General features: G+C 41.1%; 1 protein-coding gene across 1 annotated transcript in view; it reads left to right on the plus strand.

Moving 5' to 3' along the window:
• LOC124802626 (polycystic kidney disease protein 1-like 2) overlaps positions 1 to 14,420 on the plus strand; it is an 83,031-nt gene that overhangs the window by 55,424 nt on the left and 13,187 nt on the right. Inside the window, exon 4 of the mRNA XM_047263520.1 lies at positions 1,025 to 1,195. Coding sequence (XP_047119476.1) covers positions 1,025 to 1,195 — 171 coding nt within the window. The remainder of the gene's footprint in view (positions 1 to 1,024; positions 1,196 to 14,420) is intronic.

Raw genomic sequence — 14,420 nt, forward strand, 5'->3', positions numbered from 1 at the left:
CCTTATCATTTAGCTACAATATAGCAGGTCAGCAACTGGAAGCAGTTAATTCCATAAATTATCTGGGAGTACGCATTAGGAGTGATTTAAAATGGAATGATCATATAAAGTTGATCGTCAGTAAAGCAGATGCCAGACTGAGATTCATTGGAAGGATCCTAAGGAAATATAATCCGAAAACAAAGGAAGTAGGCTACAGTATGCTTGTTTGCCCACTGCTTGAATACTGCTCAGCAGTGTGGGATAGGGTTGATAGAAGAGATAGAGAAGATCCAACGGAAAGTAGCACGTTTCATTGCAGGATCATTTAGTAATTGCAAAAGCATTACGGAGATGATAGATAAACTCCAGTGGAAGAATCTGCAGGAGAGATGCTCAGTAGCTCGGTACGGGTTTTATTGAAGTTTTGAGAACATACCTTCACTGAGGAGTCAAGCAGTATATTGCTCCCTCCTATGTATATCTCACAAAGAGACCATGAGGATAAAATCAGAGAGGCATACTGACAATCCTTCTTTCCTTGAACAATATGAGACTGGAATAGAAGGGAGAACTGATAGAGGTACACTCTGCCACACACCGTCAGGTGGCTTGCGGAGTATGAATGTAGATGTAGATGTAGATATTTTGTAAATACTTTGTTTGATTTCTAGATAAACAACTAATGCATGAATACTCTTTTTTTCTTCCAATGTCCTCCCCACTTCTTCTGCGTGAAGGAATTCTTGGTTTCAGAATTGAGTAAATCTGTCATTTCAGCTGATTATATCTATCTATTGGCAACTGGCAATTGCATTATTTCCTACCTGCATTTTGGATGTATATATATATATATTATTTAGTTAGGGACTTTGAACATTTTTTCCTTGAAGTAGCCTCCTTAACCACCCAAAAATGTGAAATGTGATATTCTCATTATCATATCACAGAATGAATTGTATCAGTACCTATACAGAGATGAAATTGTAACTCCATTATTTCCCCTGTGCATACGTTTGCTACCTACAAATATTTACATTTTCAGGTTGTAATTCATCTGGGAAAACGTCCGTCAGCAAGAGAATTTAAGAAAAATTTTATAGTTATTCCTACTCACAATTATGAAGAAAAATCCATAATTTTGTCACAAGAAGTATCTACTGAAGATGACCTATGGTTTTATATTGGAATTGTCCCTCATGAACACATGGTCAAGGTGACACAACTGCATTTTCTTAAACATTTTTAAGTATTAAAAATTTTCATTTTCTGTTTCAGTAAGACTTTTTTAACGATGAGCTGGATAAAACTGCCAAGAAACTAAAGATTTTTTTCTAGAATATCATTTAAGAGTCACAATACTCTTTGAAACTAAGTTATCACTCATTCCTGCATTTTACCCCTTACTCACTTAACACACACCCTTCCCCTTTCCCTGTCCATAATATAAAATGAAAGCGTGATAGTTTACACATAATATAATCTAATTTGGAATTACTGAGGCACCAAATGTAAAGAACCATTACCAGGAATTATTCTACATCTGAAAAGGAACTGACGTAAACAGTTAGTGCTATCTTATTTTAATATAAGTTCCAAACAATGCTACAAATGACACTGAATTTTCATAACAGTTGTAACAGCATGAATGATATAAGTGTTTATTACTTATTACAGTACATAGAAGTCATAGATTAGATACCATGAATAACAAATACACTCTAAACAAAACAAACAAAAAAATTACACAAAAGAATTATTTGAATGTTTTGAATGGGACAGAAATCAGTAGATGTCATTGTAGGTCGTGGGAAGTAGGTGTGGTAATTACAACAATAAATAATCACTGACACTGCCACCACTTACCACAAATACACAATGCACGTAACATAAAGTGCATACTGCAGAGAATTGATCTGGCAAAAATACAGTTGTTCCTGCTGTGGGTAGGGCAGCAATAGTATTGGAGGGTAGAGCCAGTGGTTCTACATCCCTACATCATGTACTTGTACAGAAAAACAAATGATTATAGTTCCAGAAAAATTGGATGATTTATTCAAGAGAAAGAGCTTCAGAAATTGTACAATCCACCTATTACCCATTTGCAAGAAGTTATTTATCTTGGCATTCATTGATAGAGATATTGTCTGTCCTCTTGAGGAATAGCACTCCAAATTCTGCCCAAATTGGTGTGTTAGCTCATCAAAATCCTGAGATGACGGTGGGGGGGGGGGGGGGGGGGGGGGCGGATGCTGCCCATAATAATCCAAATGTTATCAATTGTGAAGAGACCAGTCACCTTTCCAGGCAAGGTAGCATTTTGAAAGCATGAAAGCAACCAGTAGAAGCTCTTGCCATGTGGGAGTGCCTGACTGTCACCCGCCATACTGTCTGACAATCAGGAATGATGATCTGTAGTGCCATTTATTTTCATAGCAGGACCCCTTTGGTTGTCATCTTCAGCACCATTACAACACAGTGGTACACTGATGATATTCTATGCCCCATCTTGTTGCCCTTCATGGCAAGTCATCCTGGACTGGCAAGAGTTTCTACTGCTTAGCTCACGTTTGCCAACCCCTACCTTGGCCTGCAAAGTCATTGGATCTCTCCCCAATTGAGAATGTTTGGACCATTATGGACACCCCCCCCCCCCCCCACCGCCACCATCCCCAAATCATCTCAGGAGTTTGATGATTTAACACTAATTTGATAGAATTTGGCATTATATTCTCCAGGAGGATATCCAACAGCTCTAAGAATCAGTGCCAAGCCAAATAACTCCTTCCATAAGGGCCAGAGGTGGACCTTACTGACTTGCTCAATTTCAGAAGCTCTTCCTCTCAAATAAATTATCTAATTTTCCTGAAATTGTAATCATTTGTTTGTCTGTACACGTACATAACACCTACCAATTGCCATCCCATTTGGATAAATTCTTCATGATGGGTAATTTTTCCTTGATTACAAGTATGGTGTTGTACAGTACTTCTGATTTTATGAATTCTGTATGGTGTACAACACTCATATGATGAAGCCTGAGCCTCTAAACCTGGTTTTTAAAAGTCCACAAAGCAGCAACACATGTTTCTGTAAGTCCATCACAAACAGATCTCTAAACAAGAAAATAGGAGTTTATGGCTCTGATGAGATGGGACAAGGTGGCAAAGGGAAGATACTTTATACAGGTGCAGGTCTTGAAAACAGGCATATAGTCAGTGATACTTATAATGGTTAAGGTGATAGCAGTTGCATAACTTATGACAGTCACAGGTAAAGAAATGCACAGGAATGGGAAATTACAAATTGAGGTGATGCCTACTTGACTAAGTAGATGATGTGGAAACTTCACCAAATCATCCATAGCAACTGAGAGAATAGCCAACATTTGCCTCAAAATGAGTGGATAAGGAATTCAGTTCTCAACTGGACACATTTTCTGGAAGTATGAAATATAATGTGTTGGTGCCACTCAGTATGCAAGTAACTAACAAACTTGTTTCACTTACTCCCATTTTCCACAGCCTTATAGGAATTGGTGTATGACATAGCACTGACCTAATTTTTTCATAGCAATATGGTGATGATTTGGTTCAGTATGATACAGAAGTCATTTTTTACCGTATATAGTACACATTTCATGAATATTTGCAAATAGTACATGCATAGATACTATGTGTGGAGATATACATTCTAGTGTAATCTGTCATATGATGAAAGGGTGAATAAGTATGTCAGCTACTAAACCTCATTGATATACACAATTAACAATCCAAATTTATTTCTGCATGTAAAAGGGAACTGCACATCAATTTCATTATAATAAATATTATTATATTCCTTTCTGTCTGCTTCCATAATCAACTGGTCAACTCAACCGACCTTCATGTGAGGGACACAGGTGTGATTGTCAGTACTGCTAGGGATTTTTCCTTGGTTGGAGGACTGGACAGGGGTGCACCCAGCTTTGTGATACCAATTGAGGTGCTACCTGATTGAGAGGTAGTGGCTCCAAGTTTGAATTGTTGACAGCAGTCAGAAGCACAGTGTGCTGTCCCCATACCCCTCCATACTGCATCTAATGATGAATGACTGAGGATAATGCAGTGTCTGGTCAAATATTGCATGTTCTTCAGTACCTGCTCATGGGGTTTTCTTTTTCCTTTTCCATTTTTATGGTCTATTCCTGCAATTACTTGCACTATGCATTAAAAGGTCATCAGATTTAAAGCATACCTATCTCACATCTTCCCCATGAGTTCTGTCCCATCTGCATGACATTCAAAAAGCTGGTGGTTCAAATTCCTGTGTGAGCATCCAGATTTATATTTTCATGGCTTCCCTAAATCACTTAAATCTAATCCAGGATCGTTCCTTTAAAAAAGACAAGGCCAGTTTTATAAACCAGCTTTCTTCAATCTGAGCTAGTGCTCCATTTTTAATGATCTAGTCACCAGCAGTATCTTAAGCACTGATATTCCTTCCTTCCACATGCATCCTCATACTGCTCCTTCTTGCAAGTTTGTGACTGCGGTACACTCATCCATAAATATAAAAATGGATGTACGTATGCACATATGTATCTTCCACATCTACTCATAAATTGCTCAACTGATTTCAACCAAACTTGGTACACATATTCCTTATTATCAGGCAACACTCACCATGGGGACGTTAAGGGTAAGAATCATCTGTCTATGGCAGTTCATGAGACATGACATCATAAACACTGAGGTGTGTGAAAAACTGATGCATCATGCATGACATTTAAATTTATTACTGCTGTTCTACTAACTCTGTTCACAATAAGTTTCACAGACAGTATCCATTTATACCACTAAATGCACTTACAAAGTTATATCATGGTACCACACATAGTTTTAGAGATATGATGTCATTAACACCAAGAGATGTGAAAAACAGCTGCATTCTGCATGATGATTAAATTTATTACTTATTCGCTACTATATCTATCCACAACATATTTTGCATACAGTATTTATATATGCTGCTGAATGTACAAAACAAAAACCTCTTTGGATGTGTGTTGATTTCCAATTAATTTTCATTCAGTGTCCAATTCCATGTACATACAGATGGAGTTGAGATGAGGAGCCCTTTGCCACCTATTATTGCCAGTCTTTTCAAGGAAGAATTCAACAAACATCTCTGGATTCACTATAATTGAAAGCTGCATTGTTTTTCTTTCAGATATGTAGGTGATACATTTTGTTTGGCTTCATGGAAGTAAGAACTGAAACAGCTTTGTAGAACATTTGATTTCAAGCCACCCAAATATTTTCTTCATGATGTAGATGGAAAAGGATGGCTATCTTCCTTCCTTATTGTGTTTTTCAGGAGGAAGTTTGTTGGTATACTGGGATTTGCCATTTACAGGAAACCAACTTACACTTCAGACTGACAGTTGTCACCATCTAACTTTAAATGGAAGAATATTTGTAACTTGGTTCATAGTGGCCCATGATATCTCAAGACCATGAAAGTGTGTCAGAAGAGTAAGCCCACCTTGAAGTCACCTTTAAAGAGAATTGTTATAGGGAAAGACAGATCAGACATCTGTTACACTATCAACCATCTGTGAATTGGGTGAGTGTTGGAAATAATGAAATGGCATAAAATTCTACAGCCCATTTTCATGAAACATGTAGATTTTTCAACAGCATTGTGTTCTGTGGAAACTTGATGGAAAATGTGTTTCTCATCCACCATTGAAGATGAGGGACCTTTTAGCCTGTGTAAGTAGGAGTTTTGTTTGTATAAGATTGAATGTTCTACTATATCCCTTGCAGTTGCAACACACCAGACATTGGTCAGATAATCAGGACCATGGGGAACCAGTGTACTGAGCACAGGAGTTGCACATGCTTACAACTGCCAAGCTAATCTGCTATTGCAGAACATTTCCTTGGCACCAGCCATCCTATGGAATATAACAAGGAACTCTAACTTGACTTCTAGCTATGGGGATATATTTATTAAGGAAGCAGTAGAGATTAAATCAACAAGTTACCATGTAAACAGAAATGGAGGTGTCAGCTTTAATTCTGCTTGGAATGCTGCTGCTCTCTTGCTGGTGAAGCAACATAGAGCCACAGTTAACACCACTTCACCCACTGGCAATTAATATTTACTATTGATAATTTCCGATATTGGTCATCTTTGGTTGTGTGGTGGCACTTATATTTGCAGTGTGTGCATGTGTGTTGTGTTAAAGTACATTCCCTGTGTACCAAGGTTTTAAATTTCCTTCCATGGTGCACTTTCAATGTGTTTCAGTCTTGAAAATGACAGGGTGTGCACCAGTTCCATTGAGTTGTTTGCACATTTTATACACTGGTAGAAATTCAGTTTCACTTTCACAGATATTTTGAACCCAATAAAAAATTATGGATAAAATCCTTAATATGGAAACTTCCTGAAAATAATTTTACCTCCATCTACATGAATATTTATATGTGTACTGTGCAAACCACTGTTAAGGGCCTGAGAGAGTGTAATTCCCATGTATCAAAAATTAATATTTCTCCCCATTTCATTGGCTTCTGGTGTGCAACAAGAATGATTCTTTAAATATGAGAGCTCATTAACAGAGACTGAGATTGATTTTTTTCATTTAGCATTCATGATAATTTTTTACCTGTACCATGTACTTGAAAAGAGCATCTTTTTATGTATGTTGTACATAGACAGCAACAGTCTTGTATCAGTAGTTGGTAGTAATGCCTTAAAAAGAAAAGTGTTCATTTAAACCATACAGCTACTAAAACTTGTGAAATGCTGCAGTATGCATACACTGAAGATGCACTACCTTGTGCAATGGTGTTTAGGTAGTTCTTACTTCTCTGTGTTAAGCAATGCGAGCTTCTGCTGTGGCTGAAGTCAAATTGACACAACTTTCTGATTGTCCATGAGGATTGGAGGATAACATTGTATAACCTCAGTGTGGTGTTGAGAATTTCATGTGGCAGTGTCTTTATGATTGTGCATGATCATCCCCTTTGACCCACGTATGTCCTTGCCGGATGCCACATCTGTTGACTGTTGAACAAAATGCTGTGTGAACAGCAACAAGCAATGACGTGCTGCATCTCTTTGCTTATGCTAGGGGGGCCGGCTCTCGCTGGGGCATCTCGAACGATGGCGATGCCGGTGCTGGAGATACTGGAGGCTGCCAAGGCTGAGAACCATCGCAGTGTGGCAGAGTCACAGAGGGGAGAGGAGGTAACGTCCCCTGTGAAACCAACATAGGTGCCGGCAATGGGGAAGCCAGTGTCTGAGAGGTCGGAGGGTGGGTGCCCGAACGTGGACATAGCTGATTTTGGTGACGACGTACCACCTGGTCCCCCACCTGCAAGGTATAGAGCCGGTGGCCATTTCGGCGCAGGACCACCACCGGTATCCAACCTGGATTGCGACCAAACCCACGGGTCCAGACCGACATACCCAGTGGAAAGCCAGGTACTCCGTTTTGTTAAGACTGGTGAGGACCAGGCCGGAGGAGGTGCAGCAGAGTCCTAGGTTGACGCCCATGGAGGAGCTCTGCGGGGCTGCATTCTCCCATTGGTGTGGTCCGGTATGCCGTCAAGAAAAAGTCAATGCTTCCTCCGCAGGAAATTCGTGCACATACTTTTTCATCTGCATCTTCAATGTGCGCACCATGCGCTCAGCTTCCCCATTCGATTGTGGATGGAAGGGGGGAGAGCAAACGTGCTGAATACCGAAGCGCCTACAAAAATCCTGGAAGGTCTGCGAAATAAACTGCGGTCCATTGTCTGAGACCAGGGTGATTGGCAGACCTTCCACAGAAAAGATTTTTGCTAGTGCCTGGATTGCAACTTCTGAAGTGGTTGAGGAGAAGTGAACCACATATGGGAATCGGGAATAAGCATCAATGACAATGAGCCAAAAGCCATTGAGAAACGGGCCCGCAAAATCGATGTGAACACGTTCCCATGCTTGGGTTGCCGCCGGCCATGAAGAGAACGCTGCCCTGGGAGATGCTTGTTGGCTTGCACACTGGGAACAGGTGGCCACCAAGTGCACAATTTCTCTGTCAATACCAGGCCAGTATACATGTCTGCGAGCCAAGGTTTTAGTACGGGAAACACCCCAGTGCCCCTCATGTAATAATGTGAGGACCTCCCTTCGTAAACTTGCAGGAACAACCACACAAGGAGCTGTATCATCAGTAGCCAGAAGGAGAACTCCTTCCAAGACCGAGAGGCGGTCTTGTAGAAGAAAATAATTACGAAGAGGGTCCGAGGCCCGGCCCGGAGGGCGGGATGACCACCCCTGCTGAATGAGGCGAACTACTTGCCGGAGAACTGGGTCAGCTGCCGTTTCCCTGGCGACTCGAGAACTAGTGATCGGGAAGCCATCAACTGCTTGGTGGGACGCCACATCCAAATGAAAACACATAATCTCCTCTCGATCGAACGTAGGATCTGGGCCCACCGGAAGATGGGAAAGAGCGTCGGCGTTGGCATGCTGTCCTGTAGGGCGAAAATGAATATCATAATGGTACTTAGAGAGGAACAAGGCCCAGCACTGTAGTCTGTGGGCCACCCTATCCGAAATCTGAGAGGCGGGGCCAAATAACGATATTAACGCCTTATGGTCAGTGATTAACTGAAACTTCGTGCCATACAAGAAAGGGTGAAACTTGATAACAGCGTAGACAATGGCCAAAGCCTCTTTTTCCACCTGGGAGGAATGGGCCTGCATGGGACTAAGCGTTTTAGACGCAAACGCCAGTGGTTGCTTGGAACCATCTGCGTTGCGATGGGCCAGGACCGCCCCCACCCCATACTGCGAAGCATCTGTAGCCAGGACCAACAGCTTATGGGGATCAAAAGTAGCCAAACAAGGGGCTGATGTGAGGAGGCCCTTCAACGAGGTGAACACTCGCTCGCATGCAGGTGACCTAGTGGAAGCCCTAGGAATGAACCGGTGGTAATAGGCTATCTTGCCTAAAAAAGCTTGTAACTCTTTCAGCAAAGCGGGCTGAGGAAGGTTGACGATACCTTGGACCAAACTTCCTAGTGGCTGGATGCCGTGCCGAGAGATGGTGTAGCCCACATACTCAATGGACGGTTGGAAGAAGATTGACTTATGCAGGTTGCAACACAAGCCCACAGACCTGAATTTGAGAAAGAGGGTGTGAAGGTTGTGCAAGTGTTCCTTCGTGCTGCGGCCTGTGACAATTATGTCATCCAGGTAATTAATACAATGAGGGATTGTCGACGTGACATGCTCAAGATAACGCTGGAATATCGCCGGGGCACTGGATATTCCAAAGGCCAACCGCTGGTATTGGTAAAGGCCAAACAGGGTGTTGATGACCGCCAGCTGTTTGGAGTCCTCATCAAGTGGTATCTGATGATAAGCCTCTGACAGATCGATTTTCGAAAAATATTGGCCTCCCGCCATGGCGGAGAACAATTCATCAGCACGAGGCAAAGGATAGGTGTCCACCACCAATTGGGAATTAATGGTGGCCTTGAAATCGCCACAAAGACGTAATTTTCCCGAGGGCTTCCTTACAATAACGAGGGCGAAGCCCACTCACTGGAAGAAATGGGAAGAACGATCCCAATGGCTGTCAGCCGGTCTAGCTCTTCCTTTACCTGAGGGCGGGGAGCCAATGGGATCTGCCTCGCACGTAGAAAATGGGGGCGAGCCGACGCCTTCAATGTTAAGTGAGCTACAAAATCTGAAACATGCTCCAGGCCCTTCCCAAAAATATTGGGAAAGTCTGAGATCAAAGATTCCAATGATTGATAGGGAATGTCGTCGGAGGCCAACTGTATAGTGTCAGCGATAGAAAAACCGAAAGCTTGAAAGGCATCCAGGCCAAAAAGGTTAGCGGAGCTCGCATCACTGACAACAATAAAAGTAATAGGCCGAGTGACTGGTTTGTAAGTCACATCGATAGTGAACTGACCCAGTAGGGGAATGAACTGTTTATCATAACCGCGTAGACGCCGGTAAACTGGCGCCAACGGGGGCAATCCAAGGTCGGAATAAGTTTGTGCATTCAACAACGAAACTGCCGCGCCTGTATCTACTTGCAGCTGTAACCGGCGCAACCGAACCGACACCTCGATAAAGAGTTTGCGTGCCGATGCGTCGGGAGCCTGGCCCGATGAAACTTCCTGAATGTCAACGTCCATTTCCTCTGTACCTGCTTCCTTCGATTCTTTTGAGGCTGAGCGGCTAACTTTAGCAATGTGACATTTTTTATTACATTTGCGACAAACGGCCCAACGCTGGGGGCACTCTGACCGATCATGATGTATATAGCACGACGCACAGGACGGTAACAGGGGCCGGCGCCCGGAATTCTGTTTACGCGCCATGCGGGAGCGGCCGTAACGGCCGGATTGTACCGCTCGCACGTCGTCCACCCCGGACACAGTGGACGCGGCCGTGCCGCCCTGAACCTCCGCGACGTCGCACCAGGCTTCCAGCTGTTGACCTGCTGCGTGAGAGACTTCATACGATTGAGCAATGGACAGGACTTCCTCGAGGGAAGGGTCTTCTAACTGCAGGGCCCATTGCCGGACCTCCCTATCAGGGGCCGAACGAACAATGACGTCGCGTACCATTACGTGGGCATACGACTCTCGCGACTGCTCCATGACAAAATGACACTTGTGACTAAGATCGTACAGGGTAGTGGCCCACGCTCGGTAAGACTGATGGGGTTGTTTCTTGCATTGATAGAACTCGACCCTAGGCGCCACAACATGCGTGCGGCGGCGATAATATGAAGACAGCAATGAACACAATGCGTCAAAAGACAAGGACGAGGATTCCTGCAACGGCGCTAGCTGCCACAAAACTTGATACAGTGAGGGAGATATCCAAGACAAGAAGAGAGCACGACATACCTCCGAATCGGCAACACGAAATGCCTGGAAATGCTGCCGAAGGCGATGTTCATATGCGTCCGAATCCTCTGCCATTTCGTCATACGGGGGAAAGGGAGGAGGGAACTGCGCCGGAGCAGACGGCGTGGAGAGCAACGCTGGAAGCACTTGTTTCATGGTGGCCATGAGCTCCATCTGCTGTGCAACCAAAACCTGCACCAAATCCGCCATGCCATGGAGAAGCTGCGAAACCGGAACAACGACGCAACATGCGAAAGAAAGACCCTATTCGTCGCCAATTGTGTAGTAACACTGTTCACGTTTACGTCGCACTTCACTTAGCGTAGACCGGGACTGTGTCCTAGTCATGCCCAATGTTAACTGACTGGGCACAGCCCGTGCTGCCGGAGCTGTTCTTGTTGTTGTTGCTATGCCGGCATAGGTCGCATCCGAATTCTCGCGTGCCTTCTGGTGGATGGGACTCTACTTGCGGCAACTACCGTCCATGACGCACCGTGCCATTGTGCGCCTCCCGTGATCTTTCTGGTGGCTACTGCACAGCTGATATTTAATTCCAAAATAATTACCAGGTTTGTCAAATATATTGTTTGTATAACTATATCTGTTAATTTCATTATTTAGACAAATATTTGGCTTAACATTTGTAGCAGAAGAACTGTTAAAAAGAAGGAATTTTTTGATGTATTCAGTTAACTGAGTAAGATATGTTTTAATTGTAATTCCTGTAACTTGAACAGTGAACAGTACATAGTTTCAGTGCCTATTTTTGTGAGGTTATATAAAGGACCGAGTTTTGGTCCTAAAACAGTTAGTCCAAGGCTGATTTTCAGACATGAAACATGTATTGGTTACATTAACAGCAATGCATCAACTTAACAGTGGTTCAAGTGTAACGCAAATAGGCAATGTGTTACAACAATTAATGACAGTGCATGTTTAATTTATTTAAAAACAAAAAAGGTCACACATACCGTATTATTTTGCAAGAACTGTGACAGTGTTGTCAGGTGTTTACTGCTCACAGATGTTCAACAGCAAACTATTTTAGCAGTATGCTGATGTTGCCTGCAACATATTAATGAGCCTTACCAATATTTACCAACAGTGAACTGGCCATATAATTGTGTAATATTGAGGGGTTGTGAATAGTGAAAGTAAACAACTGTGAAATTCAATTGTGCAGCTATCAGCTACATCATTTGTAGTATTCAGTGTTGAACTTCCACCCCTCATTTTTCAGCCAGTACAACAATGCAGTATGTCAGCACTGAGGACTATGAACCAAGAAATAAAGCAGGCAAATGTCACAACTGGCAGAGAAAGTATAAAAAGTGCATTCAAGTGGGAGGGTACTACTTTGAAAACAAATCATGTAAATATTGAAGCAGAGTAATAAACATCTGTAAAAAATGATTGGTCTCTGTCTTCGTTGATTAGCCCTCTTACCTCTGTACACACTGTAGTTATGTCTTATCTTGGCTTTGTGGCCACTGTGGGAATGATACATAAGAGAATAAGGGATATCTTCGCTTTATACAGTGTTTTCAAACTTTATAATTAGACTTTCATGGTATAATTGACTTCTATAAGTTCACATTTCTCAATGTTCCCATGAACGTCTCCCATGGAGCTGGCAAATCTGTGAACATTCAAGCATGTCACCTTTGTACACTAGCAATATTAGTCTTATTTGTTATGGTTCTGACACACTTGAGCAATATTCTTATATAGGATACACGAGCTGTTTGTGAATGGTGTCCCTTTTAAACTGATAGAATTTTCCCAGTATCCTGCCAATGAACCAAAGTTTGCTACCTGTCTTAGCTGTGGTTGAGCGTATGTTATCATTCAGTTTCCTGTCCCTACAAATTTTTATACTCATGTATTTAAATGAGTTTATGGATACTAATGCTGAATAATTGATACTGTAGTCATAGAATATTATCTGATTTTGTTTCGTCAAGTGAGTAATTTTACATTTCACTACCAGGATTTCAAAATGGTGTAAGACTGGCAACTTAATTCAAATCACATCATGATCTGACTGGATATTTGTAGAGCTTGTAATGTTCTCCTCAGATCATTACATTTAACTTAAATTTCTTCTGTCTGATCCACTGATAAATGAATTCGAAATTTTCATGCTCCACAAAATTTATTTACATTAATTGACAATGGAACTGTACACTCAGCATGTAAACAAAACACAGACAGACTTCGCAGATCTTTCACTTCCAAAACTAACTTCCAAACTGACTTCTCGCAGCATCGCTGTGTCACTTTATATAGGATTTTAACAATAGATTTCAAAATAACCCATTATCAATTTTGTAAAATTTTGATGTTGCAATTAAAATTTACAAAATGTAAATAAACTGATGTTACAGCTGAATGAGGTATAAAATACATTATCAAATGACAATCTTTTGTAGTAATATCTTTAGTTTTCCATAAGAAAATCAATCTGAGCTTTAATCACAATAATGTCTCTTGTATTATTTTAGTTATGTAATTAATTACAGTTTGGATCTGGTTACTAACATTCAGTGGTAGTACAGAACTCATACTTTATCCGATTACATACATAAAATGCACAAATAAGGCACCAAATTCTGGAAATCAGAAATTTGTGTGATGTAAGCAATTGGAGGGTTAAGTAGATATGTAAATAACAAGAATATCAATTACAGAGGAGGACATAAAAGTAGATAACAAATGAAAATACTTTGCTTTGTAATAACTCTTGAGCTGTTTCACAAGATAATGACGTTTTCTAGATTTACTCTTTACTCAATTGAAATTATGATAATTAGAGGCATTAGTTATTTATGCCAACATTTTCACAGCCTCTTATCATCTGTTGCTGAATATTTATTACTTAAATTTCTTGATTAGATATTTAATTTAGAATATGTCCATAATTACTCAACATTAATTTTTGGGGTTCTAAACATATACATTAGGAAAATGACAGCCAGAAATGTTAATTTAGTAAATATATTAAGATCTTATAATTTCTTTTGTGCTAATGAAAGGCATTTCTCTTGTCTTGACAATCTAATAAATAATGTACACAAATGTGATTTTGAGCTAGGCTTATTTAATGTCGATTGCCTGTCAGACCAAAGGGTATATGGGTGAAACTAATTACTGAAAAACCATAAGAAGACCAGAACCAAACTCAGTGCGTGAGACTATTTACAGATAGAAATATTAGCAAGTATAGAGAATAACTTAAGTCTATAAATTGGAATACTGTTATACATTCCTCCAGAAATGTTAATGAACCCTTCAGCACTTCAGCACATTCCCCAAAAACATTTCTGAAATCCTCCATACATGCTGTCCACTGGTTAAAAAAAAAAAAAAAAAAAAAAAACCTGGAAAGAAAATGCAGATAATAAACTAAAATAGCCAAGTGTAAAGCAAATGGTGATTTCATTAAAAAATCACACAATAAATTTAAGACTGCATGGAAAGTAACAAAAGCAGCACTAGTTATGGATATAAACTACAAAAACAACACAA

This window comes from Schistocerca piceifrons, chromosome 1 (genome assembly GCF_021461385.2).
Source record: "Schistocerca piceifrons isolate TAMUIC-IGC-003096 chromosome 1, iqSchPice1.1, whole genome shotgun sequence".
Taxonomy (NCBI): Eukaryota; Metazoa; Arthropoda; class Insecta; order Orthoptera; family Acrididae; genus Schistocerca; species Schistocerca piceifrons.